Raw genomic sequence first — 23909 nt, 5'->3', positions numbered from 1 at the left:
TACCCTCCCGGGGAGAGCAGGGGCATCGAGGCACCGGCCCTCCCCGGCCCAGAGAAGTGCATGAGCCGGCTAAAAAGAAAAAAAAAAAATTGCATTTTTTTGCTAAATTTTCCTGGAAAATTGTGATCTTTGTCCCGCGCTCCATAGATCCCCCGAAGGAGGAATTTCCCCTGGGCTCAAGCAGCTCTCAGCAGTCAGGAGATGACCTTTGATGGAGTGCCCTAAAACTGACCCTAAAGCTGACCCTCATCCCTGGCACTTAATGCCAAGCCTCTTCCCACCCTGCTCGTCCACAGGGACCAGCACTTTAACGCCATAATAATTTCATTTATTATCTTCTTTAGGCTACAAAATCTAATCCCCAAATTCAGGCAAGCATCTGTCCTCCTCGTTTCCCACAAGGCTCCAAATTGCCGCCAGCCCCTCTGCCTCCCTGATCCCTTCGATCTGGTTTGCTAGCAGTGCTGTTCTTAATCTCCCTCTCCAATCGTTTTTCCTCACCATCTGTTTTCCAGCTTGGGGAGGACCCTGGGATTCCTGGCTGTAATCCCGTGGCCATCCCAAACGAAGGGGGGCAGCAGCAAAGTGAGGGGCTGCGCTGCTGCTGGGCCCTGGGGGAAATGCAAGGGCCAATTAGGTCATGTTTGTAGGAAATGGGGGCAGTTCTGATAGTGGTGAGGTGCTGAAGGGTCCTGGAGAGGCTGTGGAGCTGTGGGGCTGCCATGGGAGCAGAGATGTGGTGGGGCAGAGGTGCCCCAGGGCCCCTGATCCCTGGGCTGTGCCCATGTGGTGGGGCAGAGGTGCCCCAGGGCCCCTGATCCCTGGGCTGTGCCCATGTGGTGGGGCAGAGGTGCCCCAGGGTCCCTGATCCCTGGGCTGTGCCCATGTGGTGGGGCAGAGGTGCCCCAGGGTCCCTGATCCCTGGGCTGGCTGTGCCCATGTGGTGGGGCAGAGGTGCCCCAGGGTCCCTGATCCCTGGGCTGTGCCCATGTGGTGGGGCAGAGGTGCCCCAGGGTCCCTGATCCCTGGGCTGGCTGTGCCCATGTGGTGGGCAGAGGTGCCCCAGGGCCCCTGATCCCTGGGCTGTGCCCATGTGGTGGGGCAGAGGTGCCCCAGGGCCCCCTTTCCCTGTGTCAGGACCCCCACCCAGCCCCTGGGAGCAGCTCAGGAGTGCCAAAGGCACAGGGACACCTTGCAGGCGATGCCCTCATTTGCATGTTTCATTTTTAGACATTTCTGAGCTCTGCCCATGAATTCTCCACGAGAAATCAGGTTTTCAGCGCAGCCCCTGGTTGCAGAGGTCAGGAATCAAACCTGCTCACATCCTCAGTGGTTCTGGTCTCCAGGTATTGATCCAGGCCGGCTCCATTTTCCCCACTCTCCGCTTGATTCCTGCCACTGCCTATTTTTGGTTTGTGCTTCCTGCCAGCAAGATCCTTCTGGAGCTTTTCTCGGGCTCCTGCTTTGCCTCCCCCTGGCACTGCAGCACCTCCAGCCCTCCTGGCTGCCTCCTGCTCCTGCCCTGTGCCCGTGGAGGGGCTTTGGGAGCTTGGGCTGGGTTTGTAGTTACAGCTCATGTTCGTATTTTAATCCAGAGATTTCATTCCCCTCCCAACCAACCCCTCTGCGTTGCTAGGATTTGTATCCCCCTCTTATTTTTAGATCTAGATATTTGCTAAAAGTATGGATTTTCACCCATCTCTCGGGCTGGCAATGGCTCTGTGTGGGTAGGACTGCAAATCTGAGTTATTCCATCTTCACATAGCCAGGACACCTTGCTAAAGGCTCATTTGGGGTTCTGTCTGCCTGCGGGGTGCAAACAGAGTCGGAGCTATCCAAACCCCTGTCCTCCACCCCATCCATTTGTTTTTCCTGGCTGTGATCTCTGTGATTTCCCCTCCCTGTTATTTGTTACCCGCTCTGACTAACGCAGGCTGGCAGGCTCAGAAATCAATTCAGCCCCGCAGTTTCAGTCTCAGAAGAGCCGTGTGGGGATGGCTGCCACCTTCCCGGGATGCCTGGTGACAGGAGATAAATCGCCGTGGATTTTTTGCCAACGTGCCATATTTCAAACTCATAATCAGTCCAGCACCACCTCGGCTTCCTGCAGCATCTCCTTCCCCCCACGGTGATTTATGGCCCCGGGTAGCCACACCAATTGTACATTTCTAATCCTCTCTTGTATAATTTCTCTTTGCTGCATTTCCTTAATTACCCTCTCTCTGACCTTCCTTTTCCTCCCTTAGCCCTGCTTCCAGCTTGCTCCTGGCCTTGCTTGCCCTCACTTGACTCCCTCATTTAATTTACGGTGTGAACGTGGTTCGTGAGCGCCCTCAGCCCTGGTGACACCTGGTGACATTGGGGTGTTGGGTGGCGTGTTCCTGAGGCTGGAGCAGGGTGGGAGGCTGGGTTTGGGTACGTGGCCTGGAAAACTCCACAGCAAAGGAGGTGGACAGTCTCTCCTCTGGGCTGTTGAAGCCACCCCAACATCCCTTCCCCGAGTGTAAGGGGCTCCTGGTCCCAGCGCTGGCATTTGTCACCTCTGCTGTCACTAATCCCAAACACCCAGACATCCTGTGAGGAGATCTGGGACAGAGCACCCTGTGATCCCAGTGCTGCAGGGACACAAACCCAGGTGCCAGCTCTGGGACAGAGCACCCTGTGATCCCAGTGCTGCAGGGACACAAATCCATGGCCAGCTGTGGGACAGAGCACCCTGTGATCCCAGTGCTGCAGGGACACAAACCCAGGTGCCATCTGTGGGACAGAGCACCCTGTGATGCCAGTGCTGCAGGGACACAAACCCAGGTGCCAGCTCTGGGACAGAGCACCCTGTGATCCCAGTGCTGCAGGGACACAAACCCAGGTGCCAGCTGTGGGACAGAGCACCCTGTGATCCCAGTGCTGCAGGGACACAAACCCAGGTGCCAGCTCTGGGACAGAGCACCCTGTGATCCCAGTGCTGCAGGGACACAAACCCAGGTGCCAGCTGTGGGACAGAGCACCCTGTGATCCCAGTGCTGCAGGGACACAAATCCAGGTGCCAGCTGTGGGACAGAGCACCCTGTGATCCCAGTGCTGCAGGGACACAAACCCAGGTGCCAGCTCTGGGACAGAGCACCCTGTGATCCCAGTGCTGCAGGGACACAAACCCAGGTGCCAGCTCTGGGACAGAGCACCCTGTGATCCCAGTGCTGCAGGGACACAAACCCAGGTGCCAGCTGTGGGACAGAGCACCTTGTGATCCCAGTGCTGCAGGGACACAAATCCATGGCCAGCTGTGGGACAGAGCACCCTGTGATCCCAGTGCTGCAGGGACACAAACCCAGGTGCCAGCTGTGGGACAGAGCACCCTGTGATCCCAGTGCTGCAGGGACACAAACCCAGGTGCCAGCTGTGGGACAGAGCACCCTGTGATCCCAGTGCTGCAGGGACACAAATCCATGGCCAGCTCTGGGACAGAGCACCCTGTGATGCCAGTGCTGCAGGGACACAAATCCATGGCCAGCTCTGGGACAGAGCACCCTGTGATCCCAGTGCTGCAGGGACACAAACCCAGGTGCCAGCTGTGGGACAGAGCACCCTGTGATGCCAGTGCTGCAGGGACACAAACCCAGGTGCCAGCTCTGGGACAGAGCACCCTGTGATCCCAGTGCTGCAGGGACACAAATCCATGGCCAGCTCTGGGACAGAGCACCCTGTGATCCCAGTGCTGCAGGGACACAAATCCATGGCCAGCTCTGGGACAGAGCACCCTGTGATCCCAGTGCTGCAGGGACACAAATCCATGGCCAGCTCTGGGACAGAGCACCCTGTGATCCCAGTGCTGCAGGGACACAAACCCAGGTGCCAGCTCTGGGACAGAGCACCCTGTGATCCCAGTGCTGCAGGGACACAAATCCATGGCCAGCTCTGGGACAGAGCACCCTGTGATCCCAGTGCTGCAGGGACACAAACCCAGGTGCCAGCTGTGGGACAGAGCACCCTGTGATCCCAGTGCTGCAGGGACACAAATCCATGGCCAGCTCTGGGACAGAGCACCCTGTGATCCCAGTGCTGCAGGGACACAAATCCATGGCCAGCTGTGGGACAGAGCACCCTGTGATCCCAGTGCTGCAGGGACACAAATCCATGGCCAGCTCTGGGATCCTGGCACAGAAGGGCATAGAGGAATTGTGGAATCTCTGCAGGCTGGAAAAGCCCTCCAAGTTCCTAGAGACCAAATGTTCATGAGGCCACCACTGTCCCCAGGTGCCACATCCCCAAGCTTTGAACCTCCAGGGAAGGGGATGCCATCTGGGCAGTGCTGGGGCCCAAGGGCACAGGGAAAGCACACCAGTTAACTTTAAGCAATCACTGGAACATCTTCTTCATAATTAATAAATGGGAGATGTTCCTGCAGCTAATCAATAAAGTTGTTAGAGGGAATTGATCGCAGGGGGAACTCTTTTTGTGGGTACAATTTTTCACCTCTGCGGAGCAAAGGGCTCCCCGGGGTGCTCTCACCGTGATGGGCACGGCGAGCCTGACCCACACAGCCAGCCAGGGAGAGACAGTTCATTCATTAATTAACTAATTGACACCCTGAGGGCCAGCCGAGGGGCACTCCCGGGGTGAGCTGGGCACCCTCAGTCGGTGCCCCTGTGCCAGCGGGATAACCGGGGTGTGCCCCGGGGGAGCAGCGGGATAACCGGGGTGTGCCCCGGGGGAGCACCGGGATAACCGGGGTGTGCCCCGGAGGAGCACCGGGATAACCGGGGTGTGCCCCGGGGAAGCACCGGGATAACCGGGGTGTGCCCCGCGGGAGCAGCGGGATAACCGGGATGTTCCCCGCGGGAGCAGCGGGATAACCGGGGTGTGCCCGGAGGAGCAGCGGGATAACCGGGGTGTGCCCGGGGGAGCAGCCAGTACTGCCTGTAATTAACTGCAGCCAGCCAATCTCCTCCAGATCCATCCCAGCCCGACCAATAACTAAATCCTGGCTCGGTCGCTACCTGTGGAGCGTGCGGACAAGGGTGAGCGTCTCTGATCCGCCGCTTCCTTCTGCTGGACCGGGGAATCGCGGACCGACCGGGATCCCATGTGGTGCATGATTTAAAACTTGAGGGACAAGAAAATCCTGGAGGAGACCCATTAGCTCGGCGTCCCCACTGACACTTCTCCCGCTGTGTTCATGATCTGATGTTCCCTTCTGACCCCCCCACTCATTTTCCTTTGTCCTTTTGTCATTCTAGCGGGGCAGTGGGACACGTTCTCGGTGACACCCCAGCGGCCCCTGGGTTGAGCGCGCACCCCCGCTTTGCTCGGCTCCTCGGGACCCCTCAGGTACCCCCAGTGCCAGGCTGGGAGAGCAGAGCAGGGCAGGAGCCGCAGGGGCTGTGTCCCCCTCGCACAGTGCAGCCCTCACTCATATTTTTCATCCCGGCTGAGGGTACAGTGTCAGCCGATGACCTCTGTCACACGCCAGTGCTTTCTGGGATGTAAATTAGGGCCTTTTTTCCCCCCATCTGGACAGATAAGACGGACTCTGAGCCGGCCGTCTCGGAAGCCGATATTTATTGTGAGCGCACCGCTCCTCTCAGCAGGTGGACAGAGATAATACTGTCATTATGCGCTCGGAAAATGCTTTGTAAAATTTGGTAAAGTCCGCCAGATAACATCTGCCTCGAGGAGTGCTCCGCTGTAAACAGGCCTCGGAAAAACAGCACCCACCTCTTCTCCCCGGCAATATCGATTTTTGGTGTTGGAAAGGGTCACATTCAAATGGGCGGCACAAAGAGCGGCCGCAGCTCCCGCTTTTCACAAAGAACAAAGTGCTGCGGCTGCGGCAGCGGCTGCGGCCGCCGCCTTTCCCACGGGAGCGGGCAGCTGCTGCCCCGGGCACCGGGCAGCGCCGGCAGTGCCCCGCCGGGAGCCCCGGGCACCGGGCTGGGCCGGCAGTGCCCCGCCGGGAGCCCCGGGCACCGGGCCGGGCTGGGCTGGGGCTGGGGGCACCGGGCAGCGCCGGCAGTGCCCCGCCGGGAGCCCCGGGCACCGGGCCGGGCTGGGCTGGGGCTGGGGGCACCGGGCCGGGCTGGGGCTGCTTCTGCCCCGGGCACCGGGCCGGGCTGGGCTGGGCTGGGGGCACCGGGCCGGGCTGGGCTGGGGCTGGGGGCACAGGGCTGGGCTGGGGCTGCTGCTGCCCCGGGCACCGGGCAGCGCCGGCAGTGCCCCGCCGGGAGCCCCGGGCACCGGGCCGGGCTGGGGCTACTTCTGCCCCGGGCACCGGGCCGGGACAGGTCTGGGGGCTGCGGGAGCCGCGGGCACACCGGAGCCCGAGCCGGCACCGGGAGCTCCGTGCGCCCCCGGGCCGGGATGCGGAGCAGGAGGAGGAGGAGGAGGAGGAAGGTCTGTCCCGGCTGCTCACCTGGCAGCCAGCTGGGACAGGGACATTCCGGAGAGCCGAGGGCTTTCCCTGTCCTTCCAGGGCAGATGAGCGAGGAGTGTGGAAATCAGAGGTGCTGGACCTCAGAGCGCTGTGCCCCAGGCGTGCCCCATCCCTGGCACCGCTGCTGTGTGCCAGCACCCCGCAGCATGCCCCAGCCCCAGGCACTCCGGGCACCCAGGCTGTGCCAGCACGGCCCTGTCCCGCCCTGGTGCTCTCCCCAAACCCCTGCCTGCTGCTGCAAGCCCAGCCCGGCCTCGCAGCCCGCAGCAGAGGGTGCTGGGGCACTGCAGCATCGTGAGGAAATTCCGAGCCCTTGTCCCTCAGGAGCGCCTTGGACACAGCTCCGGCTCTAACGGGAAGCAAAAGCCTCGGCAGCAGAAAAGAAAACGCAGGAGGGGCACAGGCGGCGGCTGCTGTTGGGAGGAAAGGGTTTTGCCCGAGGAGCTCCCAATGCCCTCCATCCCCACGGCATCGTTTATTCACATTGCCCGTGTACAGAGCGGGGCTGGGACAGACACATCGATCGGGAGCTCAGAAAAGGAACCGGGGTGCAGGGCTGGAAGGGAGGGAGGGAGGGAGGGAGGGCTGGCAGCGGGATCCCTGAGAGCACCCGGGAACATCCCACGGGCCGGGCAGGGCCGGGCAGGGCAGGGCAGGGCAGGGCACGGGTGTGCCACCACCCCCAGCCCCTGCAGCCCTCCGCTGCACAGGGCACAAGCAGAGGACAAAAGGGGCTCAGGAGGGACCCCTGGCTCTCACAGCTCCTGCCAGCAGGGTGGAGCTGGGCAGGTGTCAGGCTCTGCTCCGGGGAGCAGGGACAGGAGAGGAGCTGGAGGAGCTCGTGCTGCTCCCCAAGGCAGGGACATGGCCCTGGGGCTTTGGGAACCAGGAACGGGGAGATGATGCTCTGTGTCACACGCACGAGGGAGCTGGCACCTTGTGAGGGAAAAACAATCGTGCTTCCCACTGAATAAAAGGTGGCTGGAGGCTCTGGCAAAGCCAGCTGGGCCCGGTTGTGGCTTTGGGATGGCCGGGCTTTGGGAGCTGTCCTGCTCTCTATCTCCATGCCCGTGCCCTGCCTGCATCCCTTGCTCCCTGGATGGATGTGGGAGCAGCAGCTCCCGGAGATGCTCCATCCTTCACCTCCAAATCCCCAGCGCTGCTGCCACGGAGCCTGGAGAGGGGCTTTGAGCTCCTTCAAAATCCATCTCCCTGCTCATTACTATGCCGGGCAATTTTTCATTCATCGGGAATCTACGGCAGCATTTTAATGCGAGAAGCTCCCCGCTCTGTTTCTCTTCCCCTGAAGAAAAATAGCTTAATTTCTGCAGTTTGATAGATTTTCCTGAGCCTTCAAAAGGTAGAGAAAGACTCTTGAAAATCGGTCGTTGAACTATCCACAGGCATTTTATAATGGCCGTAAATAGGCCTGGACTGAATAGCTCTCCAGGCATCGGCTTGAATGGTGTCCTTGACACTGTTATTATTATCCCCACGGAGGAAAAAGGGAAAAAAGAAAGGGAAGGGAAGTCTGGGAGCCTCTCCACGCTGCAGTTGGTGTGTCTCTGGGCTGGAAGAGCCAAATCCCCCCCTGCTGGATCTGCACCCCCGGAGATGTGCTGGTTTTCACCTCCCAGAATTGCCATAAATTTCATGCAATTTCCTGCATTAAAAAAAAAAAATCAATGAACTTGAGAAATTTTGCAAACTCTGGAGCAAATGAAGTACAAGAAGTTTAGGGGAATTTATTTTCTGCCTTTTTGCCCCTTTGCCAGCCTAAATCTGTGGTTGCTTTCCATCAGGGAATGGCTTTTGTAACTTCCAAGCTGCTGTGCTCTTTGCTGAGGAGCAGCCCCAGTTTTGGGGTTGCTTTTCAGGGTGACCACTTGCAGCACCCCACCACGGGGCAGCTCGAGGGGTTCCCAAACCCACCTGGACCAGCAGACCTCCACCAAACCTGTCCCTCTCACCTTGGATCCTCTGGGACTGTGTCACCGTGTGGAAAAGCTCGAGGTTAATCAGCAAGAACAATTTTCTCAGCTTAAATAGGCTGCTTTCATTTCTTGAAAGGCACTCTGATTTTTCCAGCCCCCTCACAAGGCAAAAATAGCGTGTCCCAGAAATGTCAGGGGCGTGTGGGTTCTCCTCGTGGGGAAGGAGCACAGCCAGCAGCCGTGCCTCTGCTGGAGCAGCCTCGGGGCCCTGCAGGGCTGATGCTGTGCCAGCCTGTGGGCTGTGCTGCAAGTCACACAATTCCGGGTGGAAAAGCAGCTCAGAGCCCACCAGTGCCAGCTGTGCCATGGCAGGGACACCTCCCGCTCTCCCAGGCGCTCCAGCCCTGCCCAGCCTGGCCTGGGCACTGCCAGGGGCAGCCACAGCTGTGCCAGGGCCTGCCCACCCTGCCAGCCAGGATGTGCTCCTTATCCCCTCCCCTTCCCGTGGGGCTCAAACAGAATAAATAAATCTGCGTTTTACCCCTTGGCTTGTGCTCAAACATGGCTCAGCCTGGGGCTGGACCCGATCTCTGCTGTGAGGACAGGGGGGAGCGAGGTCCCTGGGTGTGCTGGGGATCCCTGGGTGTGCTCGGGATGCCCTGGGTGCTTTTGTGTGCCCTGGGGTCCCTGAGCGTGCTCTGGGTGCCCTGGGTGTGCTGGGGATCCCTGGGTGCTCTTGTGTGCCCCGGGTGCCTGTGAGTGCCCTGGGTGCCCGGCTGGTCCACGGCAGTGCCCCAGGTTTGTGTCCCAGCAGCTCCCCAGGTTTGTGTCCCAGCAGTTCCCCAGGTTTGTGTCCCAGCAGCTCCCCAGGTTTGTGTCCCAGCAGTTCCCCGGGTCTGGGTGCCCTGTGTCCCCAGCAGTTCCCCGGGTCTGGGTGCCCTGTGTCCCCAGCAGTTCCCCGGGTCTGGGTGCCCTGTGTCCCCAGCAGTTCCCCAGGTTTGTGTCCCAGCAGTTCCCCAGGTTTGTGTCCCAGCAGTTCCCCAGGTTTGTGTCCCAGCAGTTCCCCGGGTTTGTGTCCCAGCAGTTCCCCGGGTTTGTGTCCCAGCAGTTCCCCAGGTTTGTGTCCCAGCAGTTCCCCGGGTTTGTGTCCCCAGCAGTTCCCCAGCAGTCGCCCCCGGGTCTGGGTGCCCTGTGTCCCAGCAGTTCCCCAGGTTTGTGTCCCAGCAGCTCCCCGGGTTTGTGTCCCAGCAGTTCCCCAGGTTTGTGTCCCAGCAGTTCCCCGGGTTTGTGTCCCAGCAGTTCCCCAGGTTTGTGTCCCAGCAGTTCCCCGGGTTTGTGTCCCAGCAGTTCCCCGGGTTTGTGTCCCAGCAGTTCCCTGGGTCTGGGTGTCCTGTGTCCCAGCAGTTCCCCAGGTTTGTGTCCCAGCAGTTCCCCAGGTTTGTGTCCCAGCAGCTCCCCGGGTTTGGGTGCCCTGTGTCCCAGCAGTTCCCCGGGTTTGGGTGCCCTGTGTCCCAGCAGTTCCCCGGGTTTGGGTGCCCTGTGTCCCAGCAGTTCCCCGGGTTTGGGTGCCCTGTGTCCCAGCAGTTCCCCGGGTCTGGGTGCCCTGTGTCCCAGCAGTCCCCCCCGGGTCTGGGTGCCCTGTGTCCCCAGCATTCCCCAGCAGTCCCCCCCGGGTCTGGGTGCCCTGTGTCCCAGCAGTCCCCCCCGGGTCTGGGTGCCCTGTGTCCCAGCAGTCCCCCCCGGGTCTGGGTGCCCTGTGTCCCAGCAGTTCCCTGGGTCTGGGTGCCCTGTGTCCCCAGCATTCCCCAGCAGTCCCCCCCGGGTCTGGGTGCCCTGTGTCCCAGCAGTCCCCCCCGGGTCTGGGTGCCCTGTGTCCCAGCAGTTCCCCAGCAGTTCCCCGGGTCTGGGTGCCCTGTGTCCCAGCAGTTCCCCGGGTCTGGGTGCCCTGTGTCCCCAGCATTCCCCCCCGGGTCTGGGTGCCCTGTGTCCCCAGCATTCCCCAGCAGTCCCCCCCGGGTCTGGGTGCCCCTCCCGGCGCTGGCAGCGCTGCCGCCCTTCCCGGCACCGCGGCGCTAATTACTCGGCTTCGTTAGGGAGCGACAGCCCCGGAGCTCCCCGGGGGCTCCTCCGCCGCCTTTCCTGGAAGTGTTTCCTCCCCGGGCCGCGGCAGTTCCGCCTCGATCCATAATTGATGGCCGGGAGGGAGCGGAGCCTCCCTCCCCTCCCCAGATCCGGCTGGCAGCCCCCGCTGTCCCAGGCAGGGATTTCCAGCCCTGTCAGTCTCCTGGCCTGCCGGGAAACCCAAAATCCCCGACCCAAACTGTGTGGTTAATGCCCCCAGCCCACCCAGTGGTTGCAGAATTCCCAGCTCCGGGCTCGGAGCAGCAGCGAGCACTCGGAGGTTTTCATCGTCTCCCTCCTCCCCCGGCAGTGCAGGAGGACAGACAGAGCAGGCACGAAATGAATCCCACAAAACCACCGCTGACAGGTTTAAAAATCTATTTTCCTGCAAGGATCTACGGGAAGGACGGGTGATTAATGACGACTATGAAGAAAAGGTTTTATCCAGCAGATTAATTCCAACGGGTGTTTAAATCCTTAGCGGGGTCGGACAGGATGCTGCGAGGAGCAGCTGGGGGGGCTCCTGGGCATCTCCCCAGCAGGGCACGGCATTCCAGCCCTGGTGCCAAGGCTCCCCCCAGCAGTGCCTGCCTGTCCTTGTCCCTGTCCCCCTTCGGCTGCTGCGAGCAGTTTGGGTGGAATAATGCAACGTTTCACCCAAAAAAGGGGATATCTGTCACCCTCACGTGTGTTTTCCCCTGCAGAGACAGCCAAGGAGAAGGAACCTGGTGTAGATGGAGGGTGACCACTTCCTCCAGTTTGGGAGAAAAAAGTATTTATTCTCTTTGAATCCCTCAGGACTCGGAGCTGGAAGGCACGACCTCCCACATCCCCCGGGGCAGCAGGCGGGCACGGAGGGCTGGTGGGGTCCAGCCAGCCCCTCCCTGCATCCCAGAAGTGCTGCCCAGGGAAGCTTTGCTGCCCTCTGCCCCTGCAGGAGCGCCCAGCTCCATCCTGGAGGAGGTGAGTCCCTGCAGGGTCTGGCCTGGAAAGGACCTTCCAGCCCACCCAGCCCTGCCCCGGGCTGCTGGGACAGGCAGGTCTGGAGCTGCAGCTCTCCGGGTTCTGAGCCCCTGAGTCCCGTGTCCTCCTTCCCGTGGTGTGTCTGACAGGACTCCATTGGGGACCCCTGTCCTGTGCTGTGTCCCTGCCCGTGGAGGGGGCTGGAACTGGCTGAGCTTTCCAGCCCAAAGCACCCCAGCACTGTGTGCCCCAGCCCAAAGCACCCCAGCACTGTGTGCCCCAGCCCAAAGCACCCCAGGGCTGTGTGCCCCAGCCCAAAGCACCCCAGCGCTGTGTGCCCCAGCCCAAAGCACCCCAGCGCTGTGTGCCCCAGCCCAAAGCACCCCAGGGCTGTGTGCCCCAGCCCAAAGCACCCCAGCGCTGTGTGCCCCAGCCCAAAGCACCCCAGGGCTGTGTGCCCCAGCCCAAAGCACCCCAGGGCTGTGTGCCCCAGCCCAAAGCACCCCAGCGCTGTGTGCCCCAGCCCAAAGCACCCCAGGGCTGTGTGCCCCAGCCCAAAGCACCCCAGCGCTGTGTGCCCCAGCCCAAAGCACCCCAGGGCTGTGTGCCCCAGCCCAAAGCACCCCAGGGCTGTGTGCCCCAGCCCAAAGCACCCCAGGGCTGTGTGCCCCAGCCCAAAGCACCCCAGGGCTGTGTGCCCCAGCCCAAAGCACCCCAGGGCTGTGTGCCCCAGCCCAAAGCACCCCAGCGCTGTGTGCCCCAGCCCAAAGCACCCCAGCGCTGTGTGCCCCAGCCCAAAGCACCCCAGGGCTGTGTGCCCCAGCCCAAAGCACCCCAGCGCTGTGTGCCCCAGCCCAAAGCACCCCAGGATTGTGTGCCCCAGCCCAAAGCACCCCAGCGCTGTGTGCCCCAGCCCAAAGCACCCCAGGGCTGTGTGCCCCAGCCCAAAGCACCCCAGGATTGTGTGCCCCAGCCCAAAGCACCCCAGGATTGTGTGCCCCAGCCCAAAGCACCCCAGCACTGTGTGCCCCAGCCCAAAGCACCCCAGCGCTGTGTGCCCCAGCCCAAAGCACCCCAGCGCTGTGTGCCCCAGCCCAAAGCACCCCAGGGCTGTGTGCCCCAGCCCAAAGCACCCCAGCGCTGTGTGCCCCAGCCCAAAGCACCCCAGGGCTGTGTGCCCCAGCCCAAAGCACCCCAGGATTGTGTGCCCCAGCCCAAAGCACCCCAGGATTGTGTGCCCCAGCCCAAAGCACCCCAGCACTGTGTGCCCCAGCCCAAAGCACCCCAGCGCTGTGTGCCCCAGCCCAAAGCACCCCAGGGCTGTGTGCCCCAGCCCAAAGCGCCCCAGCGCTGTGTGCCCCAGCCCAAAGCACCCCAGGATTGTGTGCCCCAGCCCAAAGCACCCCAGCGCTGTGTGCCCCAGCCCAAAGCACCCCAGGGCTGTGTGCCCCAGCCCAAAGCACCCCAGGGCTGTGTGCCCCAGCCCAAAGCCCCCCAGGATTGTGTGCCCCAGCCCAAAGCACCCCAGGACTGTGTGCCCCAGCCCAAAGCACCCCAGGGCTGTGTGCCCCAGCCCAAAGCACCCCAGCGCTGTGTGCCCCAGCCCAAAGCACCCCAGCACTGTGTGCCCCAGCCCAAAGCACCCCAGGATTGTGTACCCCAGCCCAAAGCACCCCAGCGCTGTGTGCCCCAGCCCAAAGCACCCCAGGGCTGTGTGCCCCAGCCCAAAGCACCCCAGGGCTGTGTGCCCCAGCCCAAAGCACCCCAGGACTGTGTACCCCAGCCCAAAGCACCCCAGCACTGTGTGCCCCCCTCCCAGAGCTCCGGGAGCAGGTGATGGCTCTGCACGACTGACACCTGCAGAAAATGGACACTGCACGGAGCAATCACAGCGGCGGTGGCTGCAGCTCTTCCATTCCCCCGGCAGACCTTCCCCCGGGGCTGTGTGCCTGCCCTAAAGCTTCCCCATTTTCCGAGCCAATGCTCTCGATGGGAGCTCATCTCTGAGCTCCCCTGGCATGCCCGGGGGGACACGGCTGAATCCCCGAATCCAGGCACAGACTGGATTGGGGCTCTGCCTCCTTTCACTCCCATCCCCTCCAGCTCAGCGGGCATCCTCACCTGTGGCACACGGGCTGCTCTGTTCTCAGGGAGACAGGAATTTCCCTCAGTGTCCGTGTGGAAAACCAGCCCAGGAGGGCCAAGGGAACCCCCCTGGCACCTGGGACCTTCCCACTCCCCCTCCTCTCCTCCTGCCTCTGCCTCCTCCCAGCAGCAGCAGCAGCCTCGCTGTGTGCTCCTGGAATAAAGTGCATTTTAACCCCTTTTCTCTTTGAATCCATTGGTTTATAAACAAATTGAACCTTGCAAGGTGTGCAGATTCCAGCATCGGTTTCCTTTCGCCGTGTTGTAAACTGTGAGTAGTTCTGCAGGAGTGAGTAAATGCCTGTTTAAGGTTATTTACATCAATAAATAAATATTTACCCCTTTTGAAGCATCTCCAGTCCTTTGCAAACAGGTTTCCAATTTACAAAAATCAATTAAAATCTGATATTAAAATGCACCAGCCCACGGTGCTGTTCCCGGAGATGTCACTCAGCCTCCATTCCAAGCCCCACATCAGCATTCCAAAAGCTCTGCTGCTGAAAGAGCAGAAAGTTTCACCTTTTAATTTTTCATAGCGGATTAATTTTTAATTTTCAGACATCAGAGAGAGGGGGAAGTTCCCCAGGAGCCTCTCCCGCTTCAAAGCGCGCTCCAGGCAACCGCTGCACCGAGTGTCAATTTATCACACCGGAGGGAGGCTCCCGTCCACATTTCCCCTGATGTTTTTTTGTTGTTCAGACAAAAGTGTGAATGCTGGGGAAGTTTCTAAAGGCTGGGAAGAGGCTGGACAGCAGCGAAGCCTCCTGAGCAGCCGGGGCAGGAGCAGAGGGAGCACACCCTCCTCCACTCGGAGCCTGAAGTATTTCCCTGCTCCTCCCAGCTGCTGATGCTCCAAGGCTCTGGCTGCAGCTGGAGGAGAGGAGAGGAGAGGATTCTGCAGGCCCCGTGCCCCCCTGGATCCCCCTGCTCTGCCCAGGAACAGAGGCTGGACACACCCACGCGAGTTTGGAGACCGAGCAGGTAATTCCAGAGCATCCCACGGCACAGGGGCCTCCTGTGCCATGCCCCAAAGGCAGTGCCCAGCCCAACTGCTCTGAGCTCCTCCAGGGAGCTCGCCAGCCTGGCAGGGCTGCGGGCTCCAGCTGCACAGGGACAAGGCAGGGAATGAGGAGATCCTTCCAAGCCAAACCATTCTGCCCCCATCCCAAAGGAAATGGAGATTTGTCAGTGACAGACTGCTGAAGAGTGGGCAAAGACCACGGACACCCGTGCAAGGCAACGCGTTTCAGCCCAGGTTTATTCCACGAGCATATTTACACCGCGAGTTTCAACCCACAGAGGGGGGAGCAGCTGTGTGGAGAGGCAGACACTGGAACACCACAGGGTGACTGCCTGTCCCCTGTCACCCAGGGGCACCCCCAGGGCACCCCCAGGGCACAGGGACGAGGCCCAGGACACGGGGAGCTGGCAGCAGCAGGGTGGCACGGGCAGCAGCCCTGGCACAGCACACAGACACAGAGCTCCCGGGCTGCAAACCCCACCCTGCACCACACAGATAACCCCAAGCACAGTAAAAGACATTTCATGTCTCTTTTGGAGCCAGGTGAGAAATGGATCCCTTCATTTGGGGAACAAGTACCATTTTTAGCTTAGCAGGCAGTGCCAGCCTCAGGTCCGAGCTCTGCGGCCAAGGAAAAGCTGCACAAACAGAGATACTGAAATAAAAGGATTGGAGAGATTTTCTCTCTTTCCCATGAGCAGAAACCAGAAAATTTCACACAAAATATTCCACAAAATCAGATATGTAAGAAGGAAACACAGTCACAGCGAGTGTCACACAGGAATATTCCTACTGAAGGAAATATTTCAGTACATCCAGTCAACAATTCATTTTTTTCCATAATTTTGATCATTTCTCCATTCAAAATGGCCCCCTTTGTCCTTTATTTAAATAAATACCTGCACCGGTGGCAAAAACCACCTTTCTACATAAATACTTTTTTTTTCCCCCAAGCCTGCCATTTAACAGCATTTTTAAATTATTTATTTACATGTGGACTATTTTTCCTTCCGGCCTGGCCACGGCAGCACATCCAACCCCTTCAGACAGCAGCTCAGCACAGGCCCCCAGACCCCATCCCCAAGTGGTCACCATGTAAACACTTTTTGGTAAAAGCCTTTTTGGTAAACACTGCCACTGCCGAGGGATGGGGGTGGGTGCCATGCAGGGGACCCTGGGGAGCTGCAGGGACAGACCCTGGCTGTGCCATGGCCATGAAGGGGTGCAGGGACAGACCCTGGCTGTGCCATGGCCATGAAGGGGTGCAGGGACAGACCCTGGCTGTCCCTAGACCATGAAGGGGTGCAGGGACAGACCCTGGCTGTGCCCAGACCATGAAGGGGTGCAGGGACAGACCCTGGCTGTCCCCATGGTCATGAAGGGGTGCAGGGACAGACCCTGGCTGTGCCATGGCCATGAAGGGGTGCAGGGCCAGACCCTGGCAGTGCCATGGCCATGAAGGGGTGCAGGGACAGACCCTGGCTGTGCCATGGCCATGAAGGGGTGCAGGGACAGACCCTGGCTGTGCCATGGCCATGAAGGGGTGCAGGGACAGACCCTGGCTGTGCCCAGACCATGAAGCCCTGCAGGGACAGACCCTGGCAGTGCCATGGCCATGAAGGGGTGCAGGGACAGACCCTGGCTGTGCCCTGGCCATGAAGGGGTGCAGGGACAGACCCTGGCTGTGCCCTGGCCATGAAGGGGTGCAGGGACAGACCTTGGCTGTGCCCAGACCAAGAAGGGGTGCAGGGACAGACCCTGGCAGTGCCCAGACCATGAAGGGGTGCAGGGACAGACCCTGGCTGTGCCATGGCCATGAAGGGGTGCAGGGACAGACCCTGGCTGTGCCATGGCCATGAAGGGGTGCAGGGACAGACCCTGGCTGTGCCCAGACCATGAAGCCCTGCAGGGACAGACCCTGGCAGTGCCATGGCCATGAAGGGGTGCAGGGACAGACCCTGGCTGTGCCATGGCCATGAAGGGGTGCAGGGACAGACCCTGGCTGTGCCCAGACCATGAAGGGGTGCAGGGACAGACCCTGGCTGTGCCCAGACCATGAAGGGGTGCAGGGACAGACCTTGGCTGTGCCATGGCCATGAAGGGGTGCAGGGACAGACCCTGGCTGTCCCCAGACCATGAAGGGGTGCAGGGCCAGACCCTGGCTGTGCCATGGCCATGAAGGGGTGCAGGGCCAGACCCTGGCTGTGCCACGGCCATGAAGGGGTGCAGGGACAGACCCTGGCTGTGCCATGGCCATGAAGGGGTGCAGGGACAGACCCTGGCTGTGCCATGGCCATGAAGGGGTGCAGGGACAGACCCTGGCTGTGCCATGGCCATGAAGGGGTGCAGGGACAGACCCTGGCTGTGCCCAGACCATGAAGCGGGGCTCCTTGCCCTCGTGGCCATGAGGACGCTGTCCCTAGACCATGAAGCGGGGCTCCTTGCCCTCGTGGCCATGAGGACGCTGTCCCTAGACCATGAAGCGGTGCTCCTTGCCCTCGTGGCCATGAGGACGCTGTCCCTAGACCATGAAGCGGTGCTCCTTGCCCTCGTGGCCATGAGGATGCTGTCCCCAGACCATGAAGCGGTGCTCCTTGCCCTCGTGGCCATGAGGACGCTGTCCCTAGACCATGAAGCGGTGCTCCTTGCCCTCGTGGCCATGAGGACGCTGTCCCTAGACCATGAAGCGGTGCTCCTTGCCCTCGTGGCCATGAGGACGCTGTCCCTAGACCATGAAGCGGTGCTCCTTGCCGTCGTGCGCCATGAGGATGATGTTGCGGTTGGAGGTCCAGATGAGGCGCGCCAGGCGCAGCGCGGTGTGCGAGCCCGGCGAGGCCGGCTGCACCGGCGGCACCTGGAAGGTCTTGACGCAGCGCAGCTGCGGGGCCGAGTTGAGCATGCCGATGCTGCCCAGCAGGGAGGTGTTCATCTGCGGGGACAGCCTGCCTGAGCCCGGCTCCGAGGGTTTGCAGCTCCCAGAGAGAGACCCAGCAGGACCACCAGGGTGGGGAGGGACCCCGGAGCTCGACCCGGCCTTGGGTCTGCATGCCCCCACATGGATTCCTGTCCCCGGCAATCCCTGGGGTGGTTCATTCCCACTGCCGTGTCCTGAATCCCGAGCAGCGCCCGCTCCCAGCCAGCCTTGTCCCGGGTGTAAATCACGGCACCCGCTGACATTTCCACAATTTAAATCATCGTGAGTAATAACCCTTTTAGGATGACTAATGCTCCTGATTTTCCTGCATTAATAATAGTGCCAAGCGGGACACGGAAGGGAAAAATCACCAGCGCACGGGGTCACATTTGAGAAGCACACACAGGGTGTTGAACCCCTCGTGTTTGGGCTGCGATTTTAAGGATCAGCTCATTCCACGCCCTGCCGTGGGCAGGGTCACCTTCCAGGGGCAGGGTCACCTTCCAGGGGCAGGGTCACCTTCCAGGGGCAGGGTCACCTCCCGCCAGTCCAGGCTGCCCCAAGCCCAGTCTGACCTTCCCTCCCCCGGGATTTTGTCCCCGCTGGAGCCGTTTAATGCATGAAGAGCAGGGATGAAATCCCCCCCGAGGTGGTGGCACACAGGAGGAGGAGGAGGAGGAGGAGGAGGGTGTCCTCACCTGCCAGAAGCACAGGTGGCTGTCCGAGTTGGAGTAGGTGGCCAGGTAGCGGCCGTCGGGGGCGAAGGCCACGGCCGTGATGGGTCCCTTGTGGCCGTGGATGGTCTGGGAACAGCACACACCACAGCAGTGAGGGGCAGGCCGCCCCAGAGAGCTCCTCTCCCCCAGCAGCACCCCAAAAAGGCCCCAAAAACCCAAGTTCTCCTGGAACACCCCACCCCACTGGATCAGCACCAGCAGAACCCCACCAGCAGCCCCCGTGACCATCCCCGGGTGTGCACCTGCAATGAGCCTGATCTATTAAGAACCCATTAAGGTATTAATTTATTCCTGGTGGAAAAGGTGAGTGAACCCCAAATGTCTCTGTTTAATGGGATCCCCACAGTTAATTAGTTAGCCCCATCCCGCTCTTTAGCACTTAACAAGCACGGAACACTTGTCAATAAAAGATGTTTTGGTGAGACAAAGGTTGAAATCAATAGGAGCAGCACACTTGTTGCTCTTTTTTACTCCTGGAATCCGTTCCAAGAAGCACAAATCCTTGAGGGAATCCAGCTGCTTTGTTATTTAAAGGCAGTGCTTCTCTAATTGATGCTAATCCTCCCCAGCCAGGATTTCTGTGCTCTTAGCAAAGGCAGACCACAGCAGGCGCTCGGGCACACAGGGTGGGACACCAGCTTGGAAACGTCCTCACTGTCCCCAAGGATGGGGCAGCTGCTCCCAGCTCCCCTCTGCGAGGGCCTGAAGGGGAAGGGCACCTGCCCCATCACCCCATCACCCCATCACCCCACAACCCAGTTCCCAGCCCAGAGCTGGGGACAGTCTCCACTGAACTGCACAAGCCCCTAAAGGTGATGTAAAAACCCACTCTGGATCAGTAAGTGCAGCAAAATGCCAGATTTCCAAAGAAATCCCCGTGTTTGAAGCAATGCAAGGGAAAGCTCTGCAAACCCACGCCGGTTCCAGCACCTCTAATCATCTGATTTAATAAACAAACCAGTGGAAATCCCTCCCTGTGCTATCTGGCCCATCCAGCTGAGGCTGCACTCAGGAATTGCCTTTTCTCTGGATTTCAGGGGGTGCTTTCCAGGGACAGCTCTGCTGGAAGTGCAGGTGTGGGCTGCAGGTTTTTAAAGCCCTGCTTTCAAGAGCAGCATCTTCTCCTCTGTCATTAATTAAGCCAGGCCACGATTCATTCCAAATGGAATATTAAATCCTTTTCTGCCTTCCACATAAATCAAACTTTGCCAAGGCATCCAGGACTGAAAGAAAATCAGCCCTGCACAATCCAATTAATGCTGGGATTGCTGGGATTTTAATTCTGGAAGGACCCAGGACCAAACATTATTGATTCCAGCCCAGGCTTAAAAGTAGTTTTTGCTTTGAAATAAACCCAAAATAACTTCTGTTTCTCTTTAATCTTCCGGTGCAAATGACCCAGGTTTTAGGTACAAAAATTACATGTATTTCTGAAATGCAGCTCTAAATATTTATGATGAATCCCAAGATTTAATCAATAAAAATGGAATATTTCAGAGTCTCCCCTTATAGACCCAAATATGGTCGTAAAGGAAAAGAAGATAATTAAAGAACCTGTACTGAGGAATTAATTGGGGGATTTTGGGCCAGATTCGGGTACTCAGCAAGAATTCACCTGGGAAAAGATTAATATTTTCCCATCAACTATCAGGTATCCTAAAATTCAGTTACCTGCCATCTCTCTCTCCAGTCTCATTTTAGTGTTTAATCTGATATAAAATAGCATTTATAGCATCAGTATTTTCCTGTGTTACTGCACCTTTAAGTGCAGGATTTTTACCTCTGTGTTAATAATTAGGAATCTTACGCAAAATATTAAGAATTTGGTTGGAATGTAATATTATCTTAGTGTTTAATTGGGCAAACAGAGCTTGTGCTCAACGATACCTTAATCCTGTTGCCTAATCCTTTGACATTGCTATGAATTATTGTTGTAACTGTTACTCCAAGGGTTGATTTTGGGATAAAAATTGCCATTTGTGCCTAATTCGGGCCGTGGCCGTGGGGCTCGGGGCTGGGCAAACAAAGGGCACATTTCCAGGTGGAGCTGCTGCCCTCAGAACTGTTTCCAATTCCCTGAGAAGCATCAATTATCTTTATCAAATCCCAGATCTCATCTCAGCCCCGATCAAGATGCAGGACTGCCAGAGCCGGGAGAAGCTGGGAAGGAGGAAGGAGGGGATCAATAGTCATCATGGGATTGTGATGGAAGGTGCTGAGGGAAGCTCCACCTTCTTTTTGGGGAGCTGCTGAGTTTAACCTCTGCCTCACCTGGGACAGGAGCGCCGCACAACCTGCTTTAATCTTTAATTTTTAAATCTTTAAAATAAAATCACAGAGCCACCCAGGGAATGGCCCTGGGGATGGAGCTGAGAACTGGCACGGCCCTGGAGCCCCGGCTGGGAGAGCCACGCTCAGCCCCAGGGACAGGGGCAGGGACAGGGACAGGGACAGGGACAGGGGCAGGGACAGGGACAGGGAAAGGGACAGGAACAGGGACAGGGACAGGGACAGGGACAGGGGACAGGGACAGGGAAAGGGACAGGAACAGGGACAGGGAAAGGGGCAGGGACAGGGACAGGGACAGGGAAAGGCAGCCGTGATTTGGCTGTGCAATGGCAGGCAGTGCCCCAGGGTAAAACACCAGGATAAAACCACACATGAACCTTGCGGGGCACCTGGAGCCCCCCCTGGGTGAGGGCACTGCACATCTGCCAGGGGCTGCTCCATCCAGCGGGGAGAGCCTGGCACACAGCCCTGAGCCCCCTGCACCCCAAAGAACCTGCCATAAACCCACTGCTCCATCCAGCGGGGAGAGCCTGGCACACAGCCCTGAGCCCCCTGCACCCCAAAGAACCTGCCATAAACCCACTGCTCCATCCAGCGGGGAGAGCCTGGCACACAGCCCTGAGCCCCCTGCACCCCAAAGAACCTGCCACAAACCCACTGCTCCATCCAGCGGGGAGAGCCTGGCACACAGCCCTGAGCCCCCTGCACCCCAAAGAACCTGCCACAAACCCACTGCTCCATCCAGCGGGGAGAGCCTGGCACACAGCCCTGAGCCCCCTGCACCCCAAAGAACCTGCCATAAACCCACTGCTGCTCCAGCCGGGAAAGCTCGGCACGGATTCCACAGCAAACACCACTGCTAGCTGTTCCCAAAACTGGAATGGAGTTCAGCCAGTTCTGAGGAATTCTTTGCTTCAGAATGGAACCCCTGTCATGTCTGAGGGGGAACGGGTGAGGGGAACATGGAGGGGAATGTGTGAGGGGAAGATGGAGGGGAATGTGTGAGGGGAACATGGAGGGGAATGTGTGAGGGGAACATGGAGGGGAATGTGTGAGGGGAACATGAAGGGGAATATGTGAGGGGAAGATGGAGGGGAATGTGTGAGGGGAACATGGAGGGGAATGTGTGAGGGGAACACGGAGGGGAATGAGTGAGGGGAATATGGAGTGGGAACATGGAGGGGAATGTGTGAGGGGAACATGGAGGGGAAAGTGTGAGGGGGAATGTGTGAGGGGAACATGGAGGGGAATGTGTGAGGGGAACATGGAGGGGAATGTGTGAGGGGAACATGGAGGGGAATGTGTGAGGGGAAGATGGAGGGGAATGTGTGAGGGGAAATGTGTGAGGGGAACATGGAGGAGAATGTGTGAGGGGAATATGGAGTGGGAACATGGAGGGGAATGTGTGAGGGGAACATGGAGGGGAATGTGTGAGGGGAAATGTGTGAGGGGAACATGGAGGGGAATGTGTGAGGGGAACATGGAGGGGAATGTGTGAGGGGAACATGGAGGGGAATGTGTGAGGGGAAATGTGTGAGGGGAACATGGAGGGGAATGTGTGAGGGGAACATGGAGGGGAATGTGTGAGGGGAAGATGGAGGGGAATGTGTGAGGGGAAATGTGTGAGGGGAACATGGAGGAGAATGTGTGAGGGGAATATGGAGTGGGAACATGGAGGGGAATGTGTGAGGGGAAGATGGAGGGGAATGTGTGAGGGGAAGATGGAGGAGGAGTGAGGGGAAGGTAGAGGTGAATGGCTGAGGGGAAATATGGAGCGGGAATGTGTGAGGGGAGCATGGAGGGGAATGTGTGAGGGGAATATGGAGGGGAATGAGTGAGGGGAAGATAGAGGTGAATGGGTGAGAGGAAATATGGAGCGGGAAGGTGTGAGGGGGAATGTGTGAGAGGAAACATGGAAGAGCAATGAGTGAGGGCAAATATAGAGGGGGAATATGTGAGGGGAAATATGGAGGGGAATGAGTGAGGGGAAATATGAGGGAGCAATGAGTGAGGGTGAATATGGAGCGGGAATGTATGAGGGGAAATACGGAAGAGGAATCAGTGAGGGGGAGTATAGAGCAGGAATGTGTGAGGAGGAATGTGTGAGGGGAAATATGGAGGAGGAATGAGTGGGGGAGAATCTGGAGAGGGAATATGTGAGGGGAAATAGGTGAGGGGGAATATGGAGGGGGAATATGGAGCAGGAATGTGTGAGGGGGAATGTGTGAGGAGGAATATGGAGGGGAATATGGAGGGCTGCTGCTGCTGCTGTGTGGGACAGCACATGAGCACAGGGATTCTCCTCGGAACGGGGACAGAAGCCGTGGCTGAGGACGGGCTGGCTCCCGGAGGCAGGGAGCAGGGCATTTATTGGGGTGCCATGGAGACGGGTGAGCAGCCGTGGGCAGCGAGCGGTGGGGTCAGCAGCTCTGCTGTGGGAGCCATCAGCAGCCAGCCACGCTGGGGCACACATCAGTCCCAGCACGGCGAGGGCACTGCCAGCCCCAGCAGCCCCACGGAGCCACATCGCAACAGCAGCAGCACCCCGAGAGGGTTAACGGGGTCATGTCATGGCAGAGGAGAGAGAACCTGCTTTTGATGTGGAGCTATGGAGAAAGAGATTCAGTGTTTGCATTTGGAATAGTCTGAATACAGTCTACTAACATAGTAAATTTTACTGAGGGGAAAGCCCATCCTAGACAAATGCTGGTTTAATTTTTATTAAAAAGGGGGATTTTTGATACCCATCATCCTATTGATCACTCCAAGTAATTTCTCAGTCAGTTCCTACAACCACCTTTCTCAAAAAAATTAAAATTACCTGGAAGGGGGAAAAAAACTAAACCCAAAATGCTTTTTAGGATCCCAAAACCCCTCACAGGAAAGAAAATTAAAAACCTGAGCTTTTCTCTGATGGCACAGCTTTTTCAGCTGCACCGTCCTAAAGTTATTCCATGTTTTTGAGCAGCCAGAAAAATCTGCAGTTGTGAGAAATTACGTATAAAATCGGACTTGGAGGCAGGAACCTGTATCCAATAGATGGTACTGCCCCATAGTAATTGATCTGGAAAATTTTTGTATCTCACTCATAATAATTAAACCTGAAAAGGACCTAATTATCCTGGGAGTCCATTTGGTCACCCGCAGCACTATTTTTCATGGTTAATGTGGAAGACTATTTAGAAAAGTAAGGAACTTCTGAATATTGCACTTCTGAACTTCTGAATTTACAGCACAGAGTAACTAATTCCAAATTTCAGGGGACTGTCAGCCCAGGAGAGACAACCCTGGGGCGAACCCGGTGGCACCCGCGCGGTGCCAGGGAGCGCGGCCAGCAGCGCTCCTCGACTGGGCTGCT

At 58.7% G+C, this 23909-nt stretch overlaps 1 protein-coding gene across 1 annotated transcript in view; it reads right to left on the bottom strand.

Annotated features, from left to right (window-relative positions):
- Window positions 1–14822: 14822 nt before the first annotated feature.
- LOC135289206 (WD repeat-containing protein 7) overlaps window positions 14823–23909 on the bottom strand; it is a 56865-nt gene continuing 47778 nt past the window's right edge. The window contains exons 27-28 of the mRNA XM_064402629.1: window positions 18224–18328; window positions 14823–17540 (exon numbers count right to left, since the gene is read on the bottom strand). Of these exons, the coding sequence (XP_064258699.1) occupies window positions 17337–17540; window positions 18224–18328 (309 nt within the window). The 3' untranslated portion in view covers window positions 14823–17336. The remainder of the gene's footprint in view (window positions 17541–18223; window positions 18329–23909) is intronic.

Source organism: Passer domesticus, chromosome Z (genome assembly GCF_036417665.1).
Source record: "Passer domesticus isolate bPasDom1 chromosome Z, bPasDom1.hap1, whole genome shotgun sequence".
NCBI lineage: Eukaryota > Metazoa > Chordata > Aves > Passeriformes > Passeridae > Passer > Passer domesticus.
This window is presented reverse-complemented; position numbering and strand designations above follow the sequence as displayed.